At 48.9% G+C, this 19,741-nt stretch overlaps 6 protein-coding genes across 6 annotated transcripts; 3 read left to right on the top strand and 3 right to left on the bottom strand.

Annotated features, from left to right (window-relative positions):
* Nucleotides 1-740: 740 nt before the first annotated feature.
* FIBRA_06286 (uncharacterized protein) lies at nucleotides 741-2,258 on the top strand (the record flags this gene model as incomplete). Its single annotated transcript, XM_012328018.1, has 4 exons — nucleotides 741-870; nucleotides 927-1,015; nucleotides 1,071-1,322; nucleotides 1,380-2,258. The coding sequence occupies 4 exons, from the start codon at nucleotides 741-743 to the stop codon at nucleotides 2,256-2,258; spliced, it is 1,350 nt and encodes a 449-aa protein (XP_012183408.1).
* Nucleotides 2,259-2,877: 619 nt separating this feature from the next.
* FIBRA_06285 (uncharacterized protein) lies at nucleotides 2,878-7,027 on the bottom strand (the record flags this gene model as incomplete). The annotated part of the gene is made up of 12 exons (XM_012328017.1): nucleotides 2,878-3,050; nucleotides 3,102-3,163; nucleotides 4,578-4,832; nucleotides 4,899-5,051; nucleotides 5,107-5,345; nucleotides 5,404-5,562; nucleotides 5,615-5,935; nucleotides 5,998-6,201; nucleotides 6,257-6,484; nucleotides 6,535-6,614; nucleotides 6,689-6,884; nucleotides 6,938-7,027. The coding sequence occupies 12 exons, from the start codon at nucleotides 7,025-7,027 to the stop codon at nucleotides 2,878-2,880; spliced, it is 2,160 nt and encodes a 719-aa protein (XP_012183407.1).
* Nucleotides 7,028-7,661: 634 nt separating this feature from the next.
* On the top strand, nucleotides 7,662-8,112 carry FIBRA_06284 (uncharacterized protein; the record flags this gene model as incomplete). Its single annotated transcript, XM_012328016.1, has 3 exons — nucleotides 7,662-7,671; nucleotides 7,738-7,904; nucleotides 7,960-8,112. 3 exons carry the CDS (start codon nucleotides 7,662-7,664, stop codon nucleotides 8,110-8,112), a joined length of 330 nt encoding a protein of 109 aa, XP_012183406.1.
* A 189-nt stretch (nucleotides 8,113-8,301) lies between these two features.
* FIBRA_06283 (uncharacterized protein) lies at nucleotides 8,302-12,074 on the bottom strand (the record flags this gene model as incomplete). The annotated part of the gene is made up of 15 exons (XM_012328015.1): nucleotides 8,302-8,596; nucleotides 8,648-8,688; nucleotides 8,742-8,802; nucleotides 8,854-8,869; nucleotides 8,921-9,061; nucleotides 9,115-9,137; nucleotides 9,169-9,266; nucleotides 9,314-9,420; nucleotides 9,474-9,521; nucleotides 9,597-9,815; nucleotides 9,871-9,905; nucleotides 9,954-9,987; nucleotides 11,545-11,759; nucleotides 11,815-11,868; nucleotides 11,923-12,074. 15 exons carry the CDS (start codon nucleotides 12,072-12,074, stop codon nucleotides 8,302-8,304), a joined length of 1,539 nt encoding a protein of 512 aa, XP_012183405.1.
* Nucleotides 12,075-12,293: 219 nt separating this feature from the next.
* On the top strand, nucleotides 12,294-13,885 carry FIBRA_06282 (uncharacterized protein; the record flags this gene model as incomplete). Its single annotated transcript, XM_012328014.1, has 6 exons — nucleotides 12,294-12,362; nucleotides 12,416-12,574; nucleotides 12,634-12,654; nucleotides 12,716-12,904; nucleotides 12,961-13,650; nucleotides 13,706-13,885. 6 exons carry the CDS (start codon nucleotides 12,294-12,296, stop codon nucleotides 13,883-13,885), a joined length of 1,308 nt encoding a protein of 435 aa, XP_012183404.1.
* A 392-nt stretch (nucleotides 13,886-14,277) lies between these two features.
* Nucleotides 14,278-19,050, bottom strand: FIBRA_06281 (uncharacterized protein; the record flags this gene model as incomplete). Its single annotated transcript, XM_012328013.1, has 6 exons — nucleotides 14,278-16,392; nucleotides 16,447-16,698; nucleotides 16,754-16,848; nucleotides 18,174-18,663; nucleotides 18,717-18,947; nucleotides 19,006-19,050. The coding sequence occupies 6 exons, from the start codon at nucleotides 19,048-19,050 to the stop codon at nucleotides 14,278-14,280; spliced, it is 3,228 nt and encodes a 1,075-aa protein (XP_012183403.1).
* Nucleotides 19,051-19,741: the final 691 nt, after the last annotated feature.

Below are 19,741 nucleotides of genomic sequence, written 5' to 3'. Positions count from 1 at the left end.
TATCTCTCACATGAAGTCGAATCATTAGCTGCTAACTTTGTATTACATATTCGTTGTCAATGTTCTCTTTTGAAGTAACAACATCAGCAGACAGAAATATGAGTTTTACTCCAATCATTCGTGCATGCAGTTAATCGGGGATTTAGGCATCACTTCTGTACCAGCCTAATGAGATCCAAGTAAATCCCACTCCAGCTATCATGGACTTTCGCATTTCGCTTGGCGGCTCAAAATTGGACGAAGACAAGACGAGGCCCACAATGCGCAGCTATCTACTCCGGCGAGGTGTCAAGTTATATGAATAACACGAGGTAAGTGGGTGTTGATCAGCTCTAGAACCAATCGAATGACGATTATCATTATCCAAAGCAGGCATGAGGATAACGGATGCCCCTCACACTGTACATGAGATCGCCGTGAATGCAACGCACTCTTCAACATTATCATGTCCTGGTGTTAGTGACACCAATCACTCGCTCCATGAGATGCTGTGCATCTCGGCAGGTTACCAAGGTCTGGCTGCGTATGTGAAGCGAGTTGTCTGCATCACCAAAGCCATGCTCGTTATGCCCGTCTGCGGGCATGCACCAACCGTACCCTCTTTGCTCTTATAAGCATGAGCAACTGCGATGCAAAGGCTCACATTTACCTCTTAATAGGCGTTGAACGGCTCTATCAATCACTCATCTCATATAAACACCCCCCTTCACAGCTCTCAGCCAGCTACTATCAGTACCAGAATGTCGTTCTATGATCAGACGAAGAGCTCACGACCATGGACGTTAGCGCGAGTTGGTGGGACTGCTGTCAGCCGGCTCAAGAGTGGCAGTTGGTCAAGCATGGCCTCCTTGATCTCTGACAATGGAACCGGTACGCAGGCGTATCCCTTTGATCAGACATTCGTTCTGACGTGGATATTCACACAGACGACAGTGGCTCCGTCCGGTCTATTCCCATCACTGGAGAGCCCAAGAGCGACGGCAAAGTAGGAGATATCGGTGAGCTGCAACGCAAGGTAACATTTCCGTAATAACCTTTATGTATGGAGAAAATGAATGTTGAAATCTTAGCTTGATGACGCCAATGCTGCATTGACGTCAAAAGATGACTCTATCACCGAGCTTCTGGGTCGGGTGAAGACGCTGGAAGAATCGCTTGAGTCGGCACGAGCGGAAACCACGCAGCAAATTGCCTCCCTACAGGCCTCGGATGAGGCGAAAGCTCGCGCAGAGACGGATAGTGCAGACCTCCGAGAACGTCTAACATCCCTGCAAGCAGAGCACTCCAGGGACTTGTTTGACTTAGAGGCGACCCGGAGAGAGGTACGTCAAGAACATGCCGTATGAAAGTGTAAGAGTTTACTCACGCTGGTCCGCCAGCTCGACAATACCAGAGCCGAAGTCGTGGCTCAGACCAACCTCATTACTACTTTACAGTCGCGTATTCACACAGCTGAGGCCGAGAGGGATGCAGCGCGGGAGGAAGAGCAAGCTGTCCGAACTTCCGCTGGAGAAGATATCTCCGCAAAGGAAACGGAGTTGGAAGCCGAGCGCGTTGCACGACTCACCGCTGAGGCCGAGCTCGAGATGGCTTATGCGAAGATAGCCGATATCGAGGCAGCACATTCGCAGACTCACCAGGAGGTACAGAGTAAGACGGCAGACCTTGCGGACCTCTCTTCTCGTCTCGAATCTCTCTCAGCGAATCTCGCTGCGATACACGCAGAGAAAGAGGATAAGGCAAGCCGAGTCTTTGACCTCGAAGCTCACATTGCGCAGGCGGAGCAGGAACGGGAGGAGGCCCAACGCGAGCGTAACGAGGCGCTAGACCAGGTTCGGAATCTCGATGAGCGTATTTTGGAGATGACGGCTGCCATGCAACGTGCGGCTGAGGATGCTGAGAAGAGGAATTGCGAGTTGAAGGCTGCCAAAGAGGATGCGGAAAAGAGAAATTGCGAGCTTAAGGCTGCCAAGGAGGCAGCAGGTGCACTAGTTGAGCAGGTACAACACGCTCGCTCAGAGGTTGCTCGGGAAGAGGAGATGATTCTAGTCTTGCAATCACAGGTACATGAAGGCCAGCAACGCTCTGAAGAAGACGAGGTTGTGGTCGATCAGCTCAAGACCGAGCTTGCTAGATCTCGGGCTGCTGAAGCCTCCCTTGTCGAACAACTCAAGACCCTGAGCCGTCGTGGCAGTGAATTGGAAAGACAAGTTGGACGGCTCAGAGATACACAATTTGCTGGATGCACGCTCCAATGACTATATGGGTACGTTTTCCTATTGCGACGTTGGAATTTCTCGAATGCTCACTTGTTTGACCTCAGCATCTATGAGTACGCACGCGGCGCACCTAGAGGCCGCTACATTCCCATGGTACAGTTGGGTGGACGCCGCACCAATGCACCGGAGCCATGATTCGCCATGTGCCTTGCTTGATTCCCCAATTCATCCTATCATTATTTCCCTTCATCCAAGGAGCCCGATGACGCACAGTAAACTGTGACACAGATCATAAGAGTGCAGGGCACAGTGTATATGTACAGCGTCATTCGCGGAATCTATTGTTTTAAAATTGTGGTCGTTTGCTGCCTGTGACGACTCTTTCTAGTGCATTTCGGGTAATCTACCTACCTGTAAGTCAGGTCTATGTCTTTTCAACCTGGCGTGCCCATTCATACGTTCACTACCTAGTATCTGCACTGAATCTGCACTGAAATTAATCCGCATGTCCGAAGTTACACACCAAGATTGTGCCTATTCAACCGATGCCAGAATCTACAAATGATACATATAACATTCATACAAGCTTCGACAGAACCTCAGACTCTTCAGTATATGTACACGTACACGTTCATCTGACTGATTCCCTGACCGGAACTCACTCTTCGTCTACTCCAGTCCTCTGCACTTCTTCTGTTTCTACCAATCCATCTTCTGCTAAGTCCTCGACCATGGGTTCATGTGACGTATGGTCAAGAGATGCATCCGTATGCCCAACAAAGCTGGACGCAAAGAGCCCGCTAATAACATATGTACGTAGTGAAGTGAATGCTATTAAGAGAAAAGTGAATTGTAGATGACCACTGGGGTCACGAAACTTACCGGCAACCACAACGATACATGCAACATACACCAAATCCTCGAATAATCCCAAGGCCTCGCAGCTGACGCAGTATCAGTACGCCAAAGTCATACAGAGAAACTAACCTGTCCATCGGTATGCCCCACGAGTATTCCAATAGTATCATGCACATAAGAATCAGCACTCACGGCGACCATACTCCAGTTTAAATTAGGCGACAGGCCTACTACTCCGTAGAGCATACGCATATATCTATTGAGAAAAGATATTACAGTAGCCCCGAAGAATTTGAACGTCCAAATTACCTTCACTGCTTGAGACAGGGTGGCAACGTATTCGTATAAGACTAGAGCTACAACAAGGTGGGTCTAGAGCTTGATGGGATATTATGGAGGGCTACATACATGAGGATGCAGTTTGCAGCAAGGTTTGGGTTCATCTACACGCCAGTATTATCTCATAACGATCACAGTCAGGCAAAGATTGGAGGCGTACATTACCTCTAAGGCTGCTAATGGTAATTCCGTCTGGGCCCGAGAGGACCCTACTGGGCGAGGTTGAATGGCTTCGAAAGGAACCTTGGGGGAGAAAGCTGGCGACAGAAAACGAGATCAGACTAGAATTACGCTTAGTATATAGCGCCGTAACCCGGAAGTCGATGACAGATGTAATATGACGGGACTTACTTGCACGTTTCTGTAAAGCTGGGGCCTGTCTACAGCATGTGAGCCACTGTATTTATAGCAAAGTACATCAGGCCGAATCCTGAGGCTGCAAGACACCTGGGATGCTGAGCCTACGGCAGGAGTTCTCTGAGATAGCATTGAATAACTACGACTTTCCGAGCGCAGATAACTTGCCCATGTTTCGCGCTGGCTTTCAGACTCCACCGCGATGGTGCGGAATGTACAGGATTATACGCGCCTTGGAAAATCTGAGACATCCGTGAGCACATCACGTCGAATTTTAGGGCTTGTCTCCATGGGACCTACATATGAAGGTGGCGGTGGAGATCCGAACTTCGAAGAGACCATTGAACATAAGAGTGTCACTACCGGGCTTCCGATCTGTCCCGATGGATAGAACCATGGAACGAGGATACTTCACTTCACATCGGCAGCGGTATGGTTCGCTATTTTCAGTGCACAGTTATTGAAACGAAAAGATCACATCCGATTAAATATCAAAGTGCATTTGAACCTAACCTTGAAGTCACAATGAAGTCGCAACTCACGACCCGAACGTGAACTCTTATCCTTGAAAAATTGAGCAGACAATGTCTAAAATTTAGCGCAGACGCATAAACAGGCAAGGTAAGCCAACCATTTTCATAAAATATCACTACTGTGCCCAAATCAGTGTATTTTGGTTGAGCTAATGTCATCATCTGTCATAAAAGTTGGTGTGGTCTATGATTGATGGCTCAGCCATACCCAGAACCCAGCATTTGACTGTTGTGCCACTTTTGCTACATGTTGGAATGTTGCGTACTTTACTGGGACGCTATTCGGTCCACCCCTTGCTTGACTTTCCCGAATAGGTTTTTCACACCATCCTTGATCCCTTCCGCTTGCACACTCACACCCTCTCCGCTGGTTCTGTACACACCGGTCCCACCAGGACCACCCAAACTGACGTTGACACCGCCGAGATTGAGGTTAAGCGATGGCATGGTACTGGAGGCACCCGGAGGGGGATCGTATACAGATGCCGGGAAGTTGGCCGAAGCGGACCGAATCATCTCCACATAGCTAATATGACCATCAGAAAATGTCAGACCCTAGCCTTGATTACCATCTTCAGAAACTATCTCATACCTCGATGAGTTATGTATGCAAGTGCCGCCCAGCAGTAACCGCGTCCCAGCGGCAGACGTACCGCTCTGAGCAGATTCCTGATTCAACAGCGCCACTGTTCTTGCCTCAGCGTATGTAGTCCCTCCAATCATGAAGATTATAATATCTTGTGGCCTGAGAGGATATCAATGAATAATATGGGAAGTACCATAATATAAGATATTCGTACCGCTGAAAGCTAGCGTTCGGACCCGCACCCTCCAAAAATGGATGGCTAATGTCCCGTAAGCGACCCTTGAACAGATTTTCGAGGGTCTCCGCAAGATGTGGTTGATGCTGCATGTACACATTCTCGACACCCTTGAGACCCTTCAGCGCGGAACGGCCTTTTGCAAACAATGACTCGGCCGAGAATAGGTCATCTTGACGCTGATCCGAGCCAGCAATATTGAGGAATACATACACCAACTGCAGATAATCGTTAGGAGCAAGGTCTCAATCAATCGGGTGCCATATGATAACGTACTCGAGCATCTTCCCGACTGACGCCATTCTCAAGCATGAGACTGATCAGAGAGGCGACATTATGCGATTGCATCTTCTGATAGCGCAGTGCATAAAGAATGACAAGGCGGAGTTTATTCCACGGCTGAATCAGTGGGTTGGTAATCAGCGCTTGTACATCCTTCAGCACGTTATAATCAGTCGCTGCATCACCGATTTCATAGCTGACTTACTCGAAGATCCGCTCCAGATCCGGTTGCTAGGCCTTGCTCGACCTCACCAAGATCCAGTAGCTTGTCTCGGTCGACGATTCGGCTAAGTTCCCCAACGATGGCCACATGTTTACTCACGTTGCCGCCGAGCTTGCGGAACTCGGGGTACTCTTCAACGAAGCGTTTCATGTCGCTGATAGAGTTAATTGACTCGGGATTATTGGCAAGGGAATGCGACTGGTATGACTGCACATAAGCTTTGAGAGACGTGCCGAGGTCGCCAAATGTTGCGAGGTGATGCGCCTGGAAAAACGGGTCGGTGGATGGCGTGAGGGTGACTTCCTAGGACATAAGGGAGAAGGATCAGTTAGCGCAATATAAGATCGTGACCAGACAAATCTCACTTTGAGTTCTGGTCGTATGTCCGGGACGAGACTCAAGTCAACACGGCCATTCTGAATCCCTAGAAGCTCATGAACCATGGCTTGATATGACCATTGTGAGAGCAATGGGGTAACGGGATCATTCCTCCGGTCGAGGATCAACAGCAGTGGGGGAACCTGCGTCAGTCTAAAGTCGAACAGGCCCGACTCCTGCTGGATACGATGCTACATGATGGATGTAAACTTCAAGCGCAAGGCTGACTGCTAATAGCTCGCATACCTGGATCTCAACTCCCAATTTCTTCGCCATGAGACTAGATTTCTCGTATCTGATCACAGGCTTTTTCTTCAAACTCAACAGTACTGCTATGATTCCCTGCACGGCACGCTCAAGCGCCTTTGGATCCCACGAATTTGGTGATGAGCCGTATACCGGATGTGATGCATCCGGAGTGTGATTCAAAGAGAATAAAGATGGCAAAATAGGCGCATAATCTGCAAAATATTCCTATAACTTGTATCAGGTGCTACGCCAGCTATAGGGCACAGTCCACCTACCTGGACCTCCCGGACAACCTCATATTCGTCTGAGTCTGCAAGACGCTCAATTGCAGTCTTGCTCAAGATGTTACTGAAATCTATAACGAGATGGAGCAGCGTCAGGAGATGTGGCAGGTAAGTCAAGAAGAGCGACCATAATTCACCCACTGACAGAGGTAGTATTCGCCATACTTAGGCTCACGCAGCTCCGCCTCGAGTGCCTCGAAGCTCTCGTCACTTGGTTGGAGGAAACACACGCATTTCATGTGCGGCATCCTATCTCGCTTTTTGTTGTCGAGTTTGTCGGTCAGATAGACTTGCTGTGACAACAAGGTCGACTGAGTGGATGCGAGCGAAACGATAGGAGTCTGGCACGAGTCGCATGCGTCAAACTGGAAGCACCATGAGTGTTGACACGTACTGTGTGACCATCTAGTAACAAGACTTTCATCGAAGAAGGTACGGATATGAGCTTTGAAATATATGTCTCCACGGCCTTGACAACATCCATGATGTCGACAGCGCACGACGTCAGGAAACAAAATGCGTTGAGAAACCACCTGCGACAGTCAGGAAGTTGGATTCGCTCCGAGGCTGTATAGCCGCTCTGCAATGAAGCCTACGCGCTTCGCGCGCGGTGGCAGCGCGTATTGATGTTACTTGAGTGCAAGAAGCTGTTATCGCCGAGAGTGCCTGTAGAGAATTGTCACGAACGCTGGGATTGTCAATAGTCCCAACGTAAGAAGCACTTGTCGATTCTTCGAGCAAGTCCTGCGCTAATAGACCCGCGACAGCGAACCAAAAATATGCGAGTGTCAAAATGATTCAGGATCTTAGCGAGCTCAAAATACTTTGTGAATGCCACTTGCAACGAGGGATGCTAGGTAGAAAGATTAGAGTGGAAGTTGGTAGACGGGGCAATGCGCGAAAGTCGCTGGCAAGAGGATCATTAGACGCTAGTGGCGCTTGGCTGAGCCTCACAAAGTTCCTTTCCTACATACTTGCGCTTGCATATTGGATCTTTATCCGAGGTAGGTCTCACATTGCTACTCAATTGATTATTTAACCATTTGTGATATTCATGCAGGACCAAGGCGAATGTATTTCGCTTGAGTTCCGCCTTCTGTCGCAGAAGCTCTCTGGGAATGTCTGAAGGTTAGAGGCCTCTTTCATTTGGTATACTCTCAGGAGATCAGCTATCTGAGACTACCGTCGACACAGAGCCCTCAGGCTTCCCTGCCCAAGAGCTCACCGATGCTCTAAAGGAACACTCGTTTGGTCTACATGGGTTCGAGCTGATGTCGAAAGACCCCTACGAAGCTGTTTCTCGCGTTGATCTGCTTGAAGGGAGCTCAGTGATGATATCGCTTTCAGCGAGAGGATACAAGGTATGTACGGAAACGCATTTTGCTTTTGATGTTGACTTGCAATTGACGATGGTAGCTCGAGAGCGGTTCAGAAGAAAGAAGCAACTCTGCGTCGATGGACATGCATACACTTTATGAAAGTGTTGAGTATGTCCTGATGTCTGTCAGTCCGCTTTATGTGGCGGCGAGGCAGAGCATACTTTTCGCAAAGCTCGAAGCGCTATCCTAATGTTCGTAATTTGCTATGCATTGATGCATTATTTCTTCGTAACCAGTAGTATCCTATCTCGTTGTTACTATCCGACTCGAGAAACAGTGTTGAGTGTCCGATGATGTTACATGTACTACATTCTACATATTTGTACAAATGCAATCATCAATGGTTTGCGCACAAAGTCCCAGAAAACTAAATCCACAATCACACTGGTATATCTCTCGAACCAACCGAAACTTCAGTGATCACCGCGTCCCCCTCCTTTTGCAGTTCTTTCAAGTCTATAGATTCGAAACGATCTGTCCCACTGTCTTCTGTTTCTAGTTGGGTGTGATCCAGGGTCACTCCCAGATGGCCAGTGATGTAGCCCACGGCGAAATCCATATCGGGTTCTAGCGAGTCTGATGCAGATTGAGACAACGAATCGCCGACACCGCTGCTAGCGACGGAGAGATGGCGCAGGTTCAAGATAAACCGGGAGACTAGGATGGAGGACAGTCTAATTGAATGAGTATATGCGTCGATTGATGCGGCTCAAATGACCACCTACGGGGTAAGAAAATAGATGGCATAATTGCCAGCAGCTTGCGTCTGGGGCCAGTGTGAGCAACTTCTCGGCGCTATGAGTGGTATGAAGCTCATACTTCACTAGTATCATATCTGGAGTTTAGGATGATCTCGAGAATATTCAGAACCAGCATTACCCTGCAATAACCAAATCAGAGAAAGTATTAGATGAGCAGCAGGTTTCTATACATGAAGTACAAGGTGCCTACGAAGACCTGATCAATATTTACCAGGGGCTAGGAATATGGATGCTCACCATCCTTAAGAAGAAGCTCAAAGAAAGGTGTTTCGACGCCCGAGGACTTTGACCGTACATAGAACTTGAACGTCTTGAGCCAGGTCACAATGAGAACGAGTAGGTCAGATACGAGTGCGCATGTTCTCGCAATAATAGTCACTGATCAGCTTTGGGGTGAATGTGTGCCTACTGAGCCTTGCTTCCACACTTACAGCTAACGTTTGGAGAGTAAGAACTACCAACAATATTATAAGTTATAAACTCACTTTTTGTACAGAATGAGGGAATAATTGCTCGTGTAATTGCATGCTGTATTGTTGCCCAGCACAACGACAACCGGATACGATTGCTGTGTATAGTAGTACTGAAAGTACGTGAGTAATGGAGTCTGTATAGGCAATGATAAATTACCAGATTAGCACCGGAAGGTACAACTCCTAGGAGAAGAGTAGCTAGAGCAACCACAAGGCGCATCGAAGACGTATGCGCAAGCGCATAGACTCGAAGGGCGGAGAACACTACAGCGGTTGGTTAGAACGGATATTTAAATATGTCCCGTAGTATCACAGACCTGCGACAATCAGGGGCAACGCAATGTTTGCGAAATTATAGAGCAATGCTATATTATGACATCTGACAACGTCCAGTAGCGTTAAGGATTTCCGAAAATGGAGATGCATTCGGAGAAACAGACCTCTAAGTTGGTCAGTTTTTGCGCATGAGGTATTATGAATGAACCGGCAACTTACAACATTCGTGGACCAATTGATAACATTGAGGATCGAAGACATTGCATATATGAAGAGAAGATAGCGATTCAAGAAAAAGATAAGTGTCGCCCCGGTCGCCTTGCATCTCCAAATCAGCTGGATTTCTAAGGCTAGAGTTATGACATGGTCATAAATCACTAAAGCTATGGAAATGCGAGTCAGTAATGCAGTGTCGGTGACCAGACACCGGTCACTTACCACCGACTGCTACTCCGACGTATAGCAGTGGGTAGCTATCAGCCTGGTCAGAGCTGTGAAGTACGATCGACGAAAATACATACCCGGCTTCCAGAACCTGAACGACGACCGGAGGGACTAGGATCGGGTTGGAGGACATAAGTATTCCTCGTAAATAGCAGGTGGCATTCGCGTGCGAGGATGGGATCACTAATGTGAGGGGACCAGGGGGAGACGGACTGCAGACATGCTCGAGGTCGGGTGTTCTATATATAAATCACCCTGCAGCGTTGGCTGATAAGACATGGTGCAAACCAAACCTCGCATCGGGTAGGGTTTAGCATGCAGATTGGCGCTATCACCAGAGATTCCAAATAGAGTGTAATTACTTCAGAGGTGATCGGGCAGTTCGTCGACGATAGAATGGACCTTGCCAAGCGTCTGTAATTGAACATGTGTTATAGTTCCTGAGCAGCATTGCCAATGGTCCCCTGGCTGCGGTCGCAATTGCCGGTCCTGCCAGCTTATCACGACATTCTTGTGTTGACAGATATACCAAGTAGACCCAGAGATTGCACGGATAAATGGAAGATACAGTGTAACGAGACTCACTCTGTTACGCCTTGGCAGTCTCGTCTGCGACACATCGAATCCCCTCGAGCCTACAACAGTCACGGGATTATAACCGGTAAGAATCGTTCGCTCTCTATTTCCGGATGCCCTTTTTCCAACCAGACTACTTTCCCTATCACACTCTACGGCTACCTATAGGACCATGGCATGAGATTGCTCCAAGTTTGATTGTTCCAGGGGGGTGGACTTTGATGGGGTGGCGCAAGACCGAATCTCATATCATGGAAGTGTATGAACAATACAAGTAGTTGGACAAGACGTGTGCAATCAAGCCACTGAACGCTGATCATGGCTTTCAAGCAGTATATCACAAACCTGGAAAAAAGTCTGCTGTCTCTGTTCAATCTACACCTTCCTCAGCCGATAGAGTCTGCAAACATCGCAGAATAGTCAACACACCTGCGATCAGGATAATTGGGGAAATGTTGAATACCTGTTGTGTGGTTTGTTCATCAATTCCTCCCAAGTGCCCAAATTCTTTCCGGTACCGCAATGCCTTGACGTACATATCATTCGTAAACAAAGTCTCATTATTCCTTGCCCTGACAGTCCTGATCATGTCGCCTATCCATGCCCTCTCCTGTTCGTTCCGCACACAATTCGCCCACCACCGATCCATACTGCTGCGTATGGTAAATGTATTCAGCTCCCCATTCTCACTTTGTTCGGAGAGTACGAAAAGAAGAAAACTAGCATTGAAATGCTCCAGTCCAAGCACAGACAGACACTTGAGGATACGAGTAATGCGTAGATTGTTGTGCGAGGAACCTGTTCAAACCAAACAATCCGATGAATACAATGCTAGACCTCAAAGTCAACCCCAAAAGTAATCCTTGGCCAGAAGACTACGGTGGAGATTGAGACGTCATGATGGACAGAATGTATTGCAGAACCCCCTGCCCACAGGAACCCCGCTACACCAAGGCGGCGCCCAGAGTCAGGGTGCCTATAGCCAATTGGCAATGCGCACTGGCCGGTATCAGCTGAGAACGAAGACTGGGGCCGGGATCATGATATGACACGGGCGTCGTATTGGCGAAAAATTGACTATATGGTACTCACGGGTAAGATTCCTGTACCGCTCTTTGTAATTTTGCGAACAACGGGCAATGAGACCTGTCTCATCGTCCTCTAAACGCATACCATAGAAATCGAGCATAAGCCTGTATGAGCGAATGACACGTTCGATCACAGAGGCATTGGCCTTCATCGTTTCGGCTTCATGGCGTTGAAGTGGTTGAGCCTCGTAGTTCATTCCATGTTCAGGTATGGGGAATCTACACGGTTGGCGTAATTCGTAAGTGGCGACCAGCGCTCACTGTCCTCACTTACAACCACTGAATGAATCCGTGCTTGTACTCTAGTTTCGTGTAATCCCCTCGCCATCTGGGCAAGAGGAGATATTTTCCCGGGAACAGCTGTGACGACAATAGCTCTTACTGCTCGTGAACATCGTCTATGTAAAGATTGTCTGGACGGCAGCGCAATTTGTTCGTGTAGAAGAGCAGGTTTGAGGATGACGATGAGTCGTCTGGATTATCGGGATAATCGTCCAAGAATTCACGAACATCGCGAGGAATAGTGCTGGACATTGTAGAAGAGAGTTATCCGTTTACGACGTGTGGTAATCGAAGAGGTCGAGCGACGGATTGATGAAGGGAGCATGTTGTATACGATATGTCCACGAGTTTAGGTGTATGTAAGCTACATTTCAAGTATATAGCAGCATGAATATCGTGGCTGTAGGCTAACTGGCCGATAAGTGTTCTCGCGCCGACTTTCGGCCGCCAAGTTACTCGACGCGAACCGCGATGCCGCCCACCCCGTCGTCCATCATCTCTGACGCACTCGGCTCCCTATCGAAGGCCGCAAATCTTGCAGTTAGTTGCCACGAACAGTGCAGTTATCTTGGATTAATCCAAACAAATTGCAGCTAGCCACTATTGAGGACCAAGCTCGAACAGATGTTGCACGCGCGAATGCCGAGGCGTCCGACGGTCGTCGTGAGCGCGACGAAGCACTCAAGGCCTTACACGCTCTCCGGTTAGAGGAGAAGGAATGGGAGCGACGTGAGGAGGCATGGAAAGCCGCGGTGAGTTTACCACTGTCTTCAGCCATGTGGGGATCGTTTACTGAGCACCCACTATGTAGGTAGATAAGTCAGAGTTGACAGTCAGTCCAGCGTGCTGTTTGACAAGGGGAAATACCTCTGAGTGAAATTAACGCTGCATAGGTTAAGCATCAGACTGAGACAATCACTCAATTACGCGGCGAGGCCCTTCAATGGAAGACTCAGTTACTTAGGCTGGAGGAATCGTCCCGCCAGGAGATCGGTGACTGGAAGGAGCAGTACTTGCGTGCTGAGCAGGAGCGCTGTCGTCTTTCTTCCCGAATAGATGAGCTTGTTGCGGAACAACTTGTGGTATGAACTCGCTCCTGATATCGAATACTCGCACTAACATATGAATTTCCTTGAAGTGGAACACACATACGAATGCTGCGACAGTCTTGGCAGCACCTCGCACACCATACCCCGAATTTTATGATTCTTCCGCGTCCTCCACCTTATCCACATCGACAAAACAAGCGTCTACCACAGTGTCCCACATGCCTACGCTCGCTAAATCCGGTACCCCGCGTAGTCAAGATCTCGTCGAAGTAGTTGTTCCTTCCTCTCACAAATCCAAAGCGATAATGCCGCTATATAGAGCACATGAACCTTCCCTTCGTTCCCCAGTGGCAACCCCATCGCGTGTGACAAAACAAAAGGTCCCTCCTCGCATTACACATGCAGCTTCGACTCCTACTTCTCGCGCCGACCTTGGTTCTCGTGGAGAAGCTCAGGTCAAAGTACAACAACAGCCTGTACAGCATGTGGTCCGTCGCGTGCAGGCGACAATCTCTGTACCTGTTAAAGAGGAGGATGATTCTGGTGCCGATGATTTGGAGTCTGACGCGTCAGGCTCCGCTTATGAACCTGAAGACGAACAGTTGATTAGACAAAGAAAAAGCGGCAGAACATCTGCCAGGAGACAGATCAGGCTTATTTCTGAAGATGGCTTGGACGGTCCAAAAGAGCAACAGCGTCACGCTCAGCGTGGGAGTGGGCGACACAGGCTTGTTCAAGCAGACGACTCCGATGTAGATGAACTTGCAATGGGAGCAGAGGTATGTTTTTTTACGAAGTCAATGATGTTGCGTATGATATAAAATTATCAAATAGGAAGATAATAACGACGCACAACGACTTGTTCAAAGGCCCAGTCTCCCCGAACAAAGTTCGCGTAACAAAACGACTGGTCGGCCCTCAACAGCCAATACGACTAAGAAACGGAAGCATGATGAGAGCGTTCCAGCCGAGAATGCTCGAGGAGTGACCGCGAAAGTGGCACGAAAGAAGTGATCGTGCAACGCTCAGTTTCATGAAATTTTGGTCTTTGGAATATTCAAGTGCGTGCCTGTCTGTAGCCTGCCTCCTGCTATTAGTTTACTTTTATCCTTATGATCATGACTTTCGACTATACGTGTACATACTGTGCGCACTCGCACATCTGTATCTTATCGCGATCATACGCTCATGGGCGAAAGACAGTTACACAAATATGGGAAAGAATCTGATAACGGCGTATCGAAGACAAAGCAGATATATCAGTTTTGAGAACAGTCAAGTGTTTGAGGTAAGTTCCATGCTTATAGTCTTAGTGCATGTCGACGGTGTTAATGTTATTCGATGAGCAACTAGTAGTATACAGCGACAAATGCGACGATGAGAAACAAACGAGCAAATAATAATATTCAAGCAAGATAAACTATACCGGCGAGCACAGCTCCAGCCATTCCGCCCAGCAGACCTGTTGCCCCAACTTTCCGCTTGAGAGCGTTGAATTCGCTTTGATGCTTCAATTGCAGCTCTCGAATATGCGCGATATGGAGGTTCCTGAGCTCTTCCTTCTGCGCGTGTAACGCATGGTGCTGTTCTTCGTGCGTTGTACGAAGCTGTGCGATTATCCCGTCCTTGGTCTTCTCTAACGCCTCCGCACTATGACAGAGCTTGTCAAACTGACTCTTCACGCTCTGAACTTGCTCGTTTGCTGCGCGGAGAGCTTCTTTGGCGTCGGTAAGTTCACCTCGCAAGGCGTTCAGCTCCTTATCTCGTTTGTCGATCTCATGGAGAGACGAGGTTACCTGCTGTTTCAATGCTGCCCGATGCTTTGTATACAGCTCCTCCACTGCGGATTGGTGCTGTGCGCGAAGCTGGTGCAGCTCGTCTGAACGCTTTCTGATGCCCTCCTCTATCTCTACCGCGTGGCGCTTTGAAAGTGTTTCTTTCGCCACGTCGAGGTTTTTGTTGAGATTCGCTCGGGTTTCGTTGGATTCGGAGAGGTCCTTCTTTAATTGACTGATCTCTAGGTTCCTCATCTTCTCGGTTTGAGCGGCGTGTCGACGGGCTTCGTCAAGCTGCACATTCTTAGACAGAATCTCTTGCGACGCAAGCGCAAGAGCTGCTTTAGACTCGGCCAGGGCGTCCTCCGTCGACTTTAATGCGTGCTTCTGGTCAGACAGCTGTTTCTCCATCCCTGCCGCGCGGTCCTTCATCCGGTGCAGCTCTCCGTGTAGCTCGTGGATTCTAGCATGGTCCTCGCCAAAGCGGAGGTGCCACTCTGCCTTCTCTGCAGTCAAGGCGGCCACTTCCCTTTGATGGGACTCGCGAAGCTGCGTAATCTCTAGGTCGCGATGTTGCAATGTCTCCTCCAGTTTCTTCGCATGATGGTCGCTGGCCAAGAATGTCTCTTTGAGCGCATTGTGGGCGTCGCGCGCGTTCGAGAGCTCTTCAGATAGGCATTCGATGACTTCATCTTTAGCTCTCTCGATTTGGTCTGTCCGTTGTCGGGACTCGTCGAGTCGTGAGCGAACCTTTTCCAGCTCAACGGTGGTTGCAGATACAGTGGCTTCGCGATCAGCCAAGTGCACCTGTACTTCCTCAAGCGCCGCCTCCTGGTCCGCAAGCTCCCTCTCAGCCTCTTGAACCCGTGCTGTAGAGTCGCTGACGCAAATCTGCAGCTCGCGGATCGCGGATCTATCCTCGTCATGAAGTTGCTCCAGCTCAGCTATCTGGGATTGCAAAGTTGCTACCTCATCTCGATGAGTAGCATGTAAAGTGTCGGTGTCGAGATGGTATTGATCTTCTTGTGCCTGCCATACGGTACCCTCAGTAACTTCACCAGTGCGTACGTCTCCGAGAGAGCTTACTTTGAGCTCTTCAAGCACCCTATTGATCTCCTCTGATAGTTGACCATGTCTCGCGTTATGAACCTTCTCTCCCTCCTCCAGCCTGCGACGATGTTCCTTAAGGACGGCTTCGCCCTCAGCTCTCTCCCTTGCGTGACTGTCTTTAACAGCCGCTAGCTGTGACGATAGGTGACCCAGTTCAACACATCGCTCGTCATTTTCCACCCGGACTTGCTGGAGTTCGTCTGCCAGCTGGCTGATGTGCTCATGCGCCCGGCGCAATGCATCTTCTTTCGCTCGCCGATCTTCTTCTATCTCCTGGGTTTTGGACGCCGAGCGGACAAGCTCACCCTCCAGCGACGCAACACGAGAAAGAGTTTGCTTGTGTTGAAGCTGAAGCGTTTCGTTCTTCTCATTGTTCTGCTGAACTTCTGCATACAGATTTGCAGCGCGCTGGGCGATTTGTTGATGTTCGTGGTCAAGTGATGTGAAGTCGCAGCGAAGCGCATCCATACGATTGGTCATGTCCTGGAGTTCGGCGTTCTTCCTGTCAGCGTTGGCTCGAGCTTCATGTTCAGCAACCTGGAGGTCGCTGAAGTCCGCTCGAAGTGACTTCAAGTTGTCTTCGACCTGAAGTCGAGTACTGCGTTCTGCCGCGAGAGTTGCCGACACCTCCGCAAACTATGGCGGCCATAAGTATGTTGTTGCATATTTTAGAGTCACGAGAGAGACTACCTGCAGATCAACATTATGTAGACGATCACTCGTCACCGAAAACTCGGACCGCAGCGAATTCAGGTCTGCCCGTGTACTGGACAATTCTGCCTCCAAGCCGGCCCGAATATCTTCCGAGGAGTTCAGCGCTGTCTGCTTATCGTTGAGCTGCGCTTTCGTGGTATCCAATGCGGCCGTTAAGTCGCTGATGCGTCTTTCGAGATTATCGACAGCGCTGTCTCTGGCCGCAAGAACCGAAATCCCCTCGTCCAGCTGTTGTTCAAATGATCAGAAAATCTCACACATGCTATACCATCGCAAAGCATACCTTCGCTTGAAGCTCCTCGACAAGCTTTGGCCCTTCCTTTACCTCCGCCACGGATGGCTCAGAAAGCGTCGAGCTCGTACCATCCGAATCGTCCACTATAACAAGTCAGCAAGGTGAATCTATAGGTTGACCAAATACTCCACCATTGGGCGTTTGAGTCTTCAGGGATGTCTTGCTTGGTTTTCGCCTTAGCAAGCTGACCACACTACGAGAAAAGCCTCGGCCCAAAGGAGACGGCCCGGGTTTCTTTGTCTGGAGCGGAGGCATTGATTGATGTGATAAACGATAGCGAGACGAACAATAAAAGAATGAGATGTTAAGCTAATGAGGTTGCAATCTCTGGTGTAGGAGTTGGACACAAAGGACTGGTGGGGCAGACGTGAAACCGGGGAACGCGTTTTGACAAGTCAGATGCGGCTGTGGTGTGGGTGGAGGCCTCGTTCTAGGAGCCAGCCCCGAGTGGTGTATCAGCCATGTTTCTGCCGCGCATTGCGAGTAAGATGAGAAAAGCATGCTGTAGGTCATTCACAACATTTCACCGAACTTGCCTATTTGAATATGAGTCCAGGGAGTGTGTCACTGTGATGAAGGTGCTTCCGAAGAAAAGAGGCACGGCCACCTCTAGCGACATTGTGGCTCATTCTTTGCCTCCATTCAAGTCGAGAAATCAGGCAATTGTATTCCCACCTTTGTTCTCCAGAAATAAGAGGATAGCACATTCAGCCACCGGCGTCAGTAGATGCTGCCTCATGTGAAACTTGTGGCCACAATGAGGTGTAGAACATGCTGATCTGGCAAGCACAACGCAGGAAGACTCGTGGTATTAATCCATAAAGAAGCTACATACAATAAGGAATCATTTCATCCGATGCGTGCCGACGGCCAAATATCGATACGTACCCAGTGCCCGTGATCTGGCTAGTAGCCCAAGTGTTTCATGCCACGAGGCTATTCAACATCGAGAAATGCATGAGATTCGCTCAGATATCAAAATACAAATAGAGCTCGAACATTCAGTTGATCCAGCCTCTCAAACGACGAGGGGCTATAGTTTTCCCCATGCATGCCTAATATACATGTTTAAATGTTCGTCGAAAGAGTACAACTATAACAAAGTGTTCATTAAGGTTGATCCGAAAAATAGTGCGATCCCACTCACATTCCAAGAAAAATAGTATACGATTTTCTGTGACATCACAGATACTTTGGAACCCGCCCAACACGATGAGACCAGGGATCGTTTATTGCAAGGAATTGTCCTGCAACGATAAGATAGCAGGAAGCAATAAAGCTACCTATAACAAATGTGCCCGTGAGGGTGACCAGGAAAGTACGCAGATACTGGTAGGGCTGAGGCTTAGATCTACCCAGATTCATTGACATACGAGATAACTCACTGAAAACTGTATGCTATCCTCACAAATATCGTCTAGAGCAAGAAACTCCACAAAATCCCCCATCGAGCAAGAAACTCTCGATCCGAATGCGCCGAAGAGAGAATGCATGCGTTCAAAAGTTCCCTCTCTGTTTGCAACCACTTGTCCGCAGGCGCAGAATGTCTGCGTTCCACCTCTGGGTGTCGATGCATCCGCAACGACTTTGCGTTTTGAGCTTGTCTTCTCGGGACCACCAGAATCTCGGAAATATTGATGGATACGTTCCTGCGAACGTCGAGCCATGACGAGCCGGTGGTCCAGCTCAGAGAGCCTCATACGCAACTCAAGGACCTCCCTGTGAAGCTCGCGATTCGACGTACGCAGGGTGGATATTTCTCGTTCTTCCTCCGCTACCCTCAACGCAAAGTCCTGTGCGATGGTATATGAAGTATCAATCAGTGCAGGATTACTGCATGATCGCAGGATTTCAAGTATCTCCTCCTGCATTGTCGATATTCTGTTCAACGCCTTGATCTACAATTGACATTATCACGGAACAGCACGCTGAGCATGGCATAGAAACACACGCTAACATCAGCCTGCCCGAAAGCGATTGTCGAACCGGCTTGTCGAACCATAAGCGACTCCACCTGGTCCTCGAGATCGTCTATCCTCTTCTTGAGATGGCTGTTTATAGATTCCATCTCTTGAAGGCTGAGGTCCTTTAGCTGGACCTGTGCGATAGCTGCTTCCAGATGTAACCCTAGACTATCGCACTCTGTCTCTAAATCGCTCAAAGAGGCACGAGCTTCCTCTAACTGATACAACATCAATATCGACATACTATCACACACGTATGAGAAAGCACAAACATACCTCGCTCTGTACGAAACTTGGGTTGAGTGTATCATCTTGCAACATCGTGAGCGACATCACAGGTAGTAATCGCATCGCTGCCACTCACGAGAATATTTGGATACTGGAGGCCTGGTGCGCCGATTTACCATTGATTTGAACAGGCCTGCATGTTTCTCAGCCGCTGCAGATAGACTGTCTTTGCGTCCGGGACGGAGCCGCGATGCAAGACTAGGTGTCATTAATCCGGGGCCTGCACGTTCAACAAGTAGGGGGATATATGGCATCTAGCTTGTAGCAACTATCATTATCAGAGTGCACGGACCGGCACCGGAGACATGAGGACCTACCATGGTAATGATCCCTTGGAATAATGTTAACAGGGTATCCAGATGGAGCGGGACGTCAGTCATACACGTTGCAAAGAGATGAAATCCATGCACTGATCTTCCATCCAACGCATTGCCCGAGCTCGTACTCTAGCAGTACACTGATGGGTGTCTGAGGATTCTGGCACGAAGGGTGAAAGTTAGCTGGCTGGTTCCCCGGTCCCGTATGCTGTCCAAGTCAAGCTAGTGCCTCTTTCCAAGTCACGGTGAGGAGTCGGCGGGCCATAACATGATGGCAGGAAATTTTTCATGAACGTACTCCAAAACCAAATTTTTGAATAGTGTCCAAGGGGATGGGAAACTCGAAAATCATAAGTCCGACAATGCGAATAAGATCTCGCATTTCAAGTTGACGGTGCCACTGGCAG

The sequence above is a fragment of the Fibroporia radiculosa genome (genome assembly GCF_000313525.1).
Source record: "Fibroporia radiculosa TFFH 294 genomic supercontigs, scaffold6605, whole genome shotgun sequence".
Classification (NCBI taxonomy): Eukaryota; Fungi; Basidiomycota; class Agaricomycetes; order Polyporales; family Fibroporiaceae; genus Fibroporia; species Fibroporia radiculosa.
The sequence above is the reverse complement of the archived record's forward strand: the minus strand, read 5'-3'. Positions and strand labels throughout refer to the sequence as shown.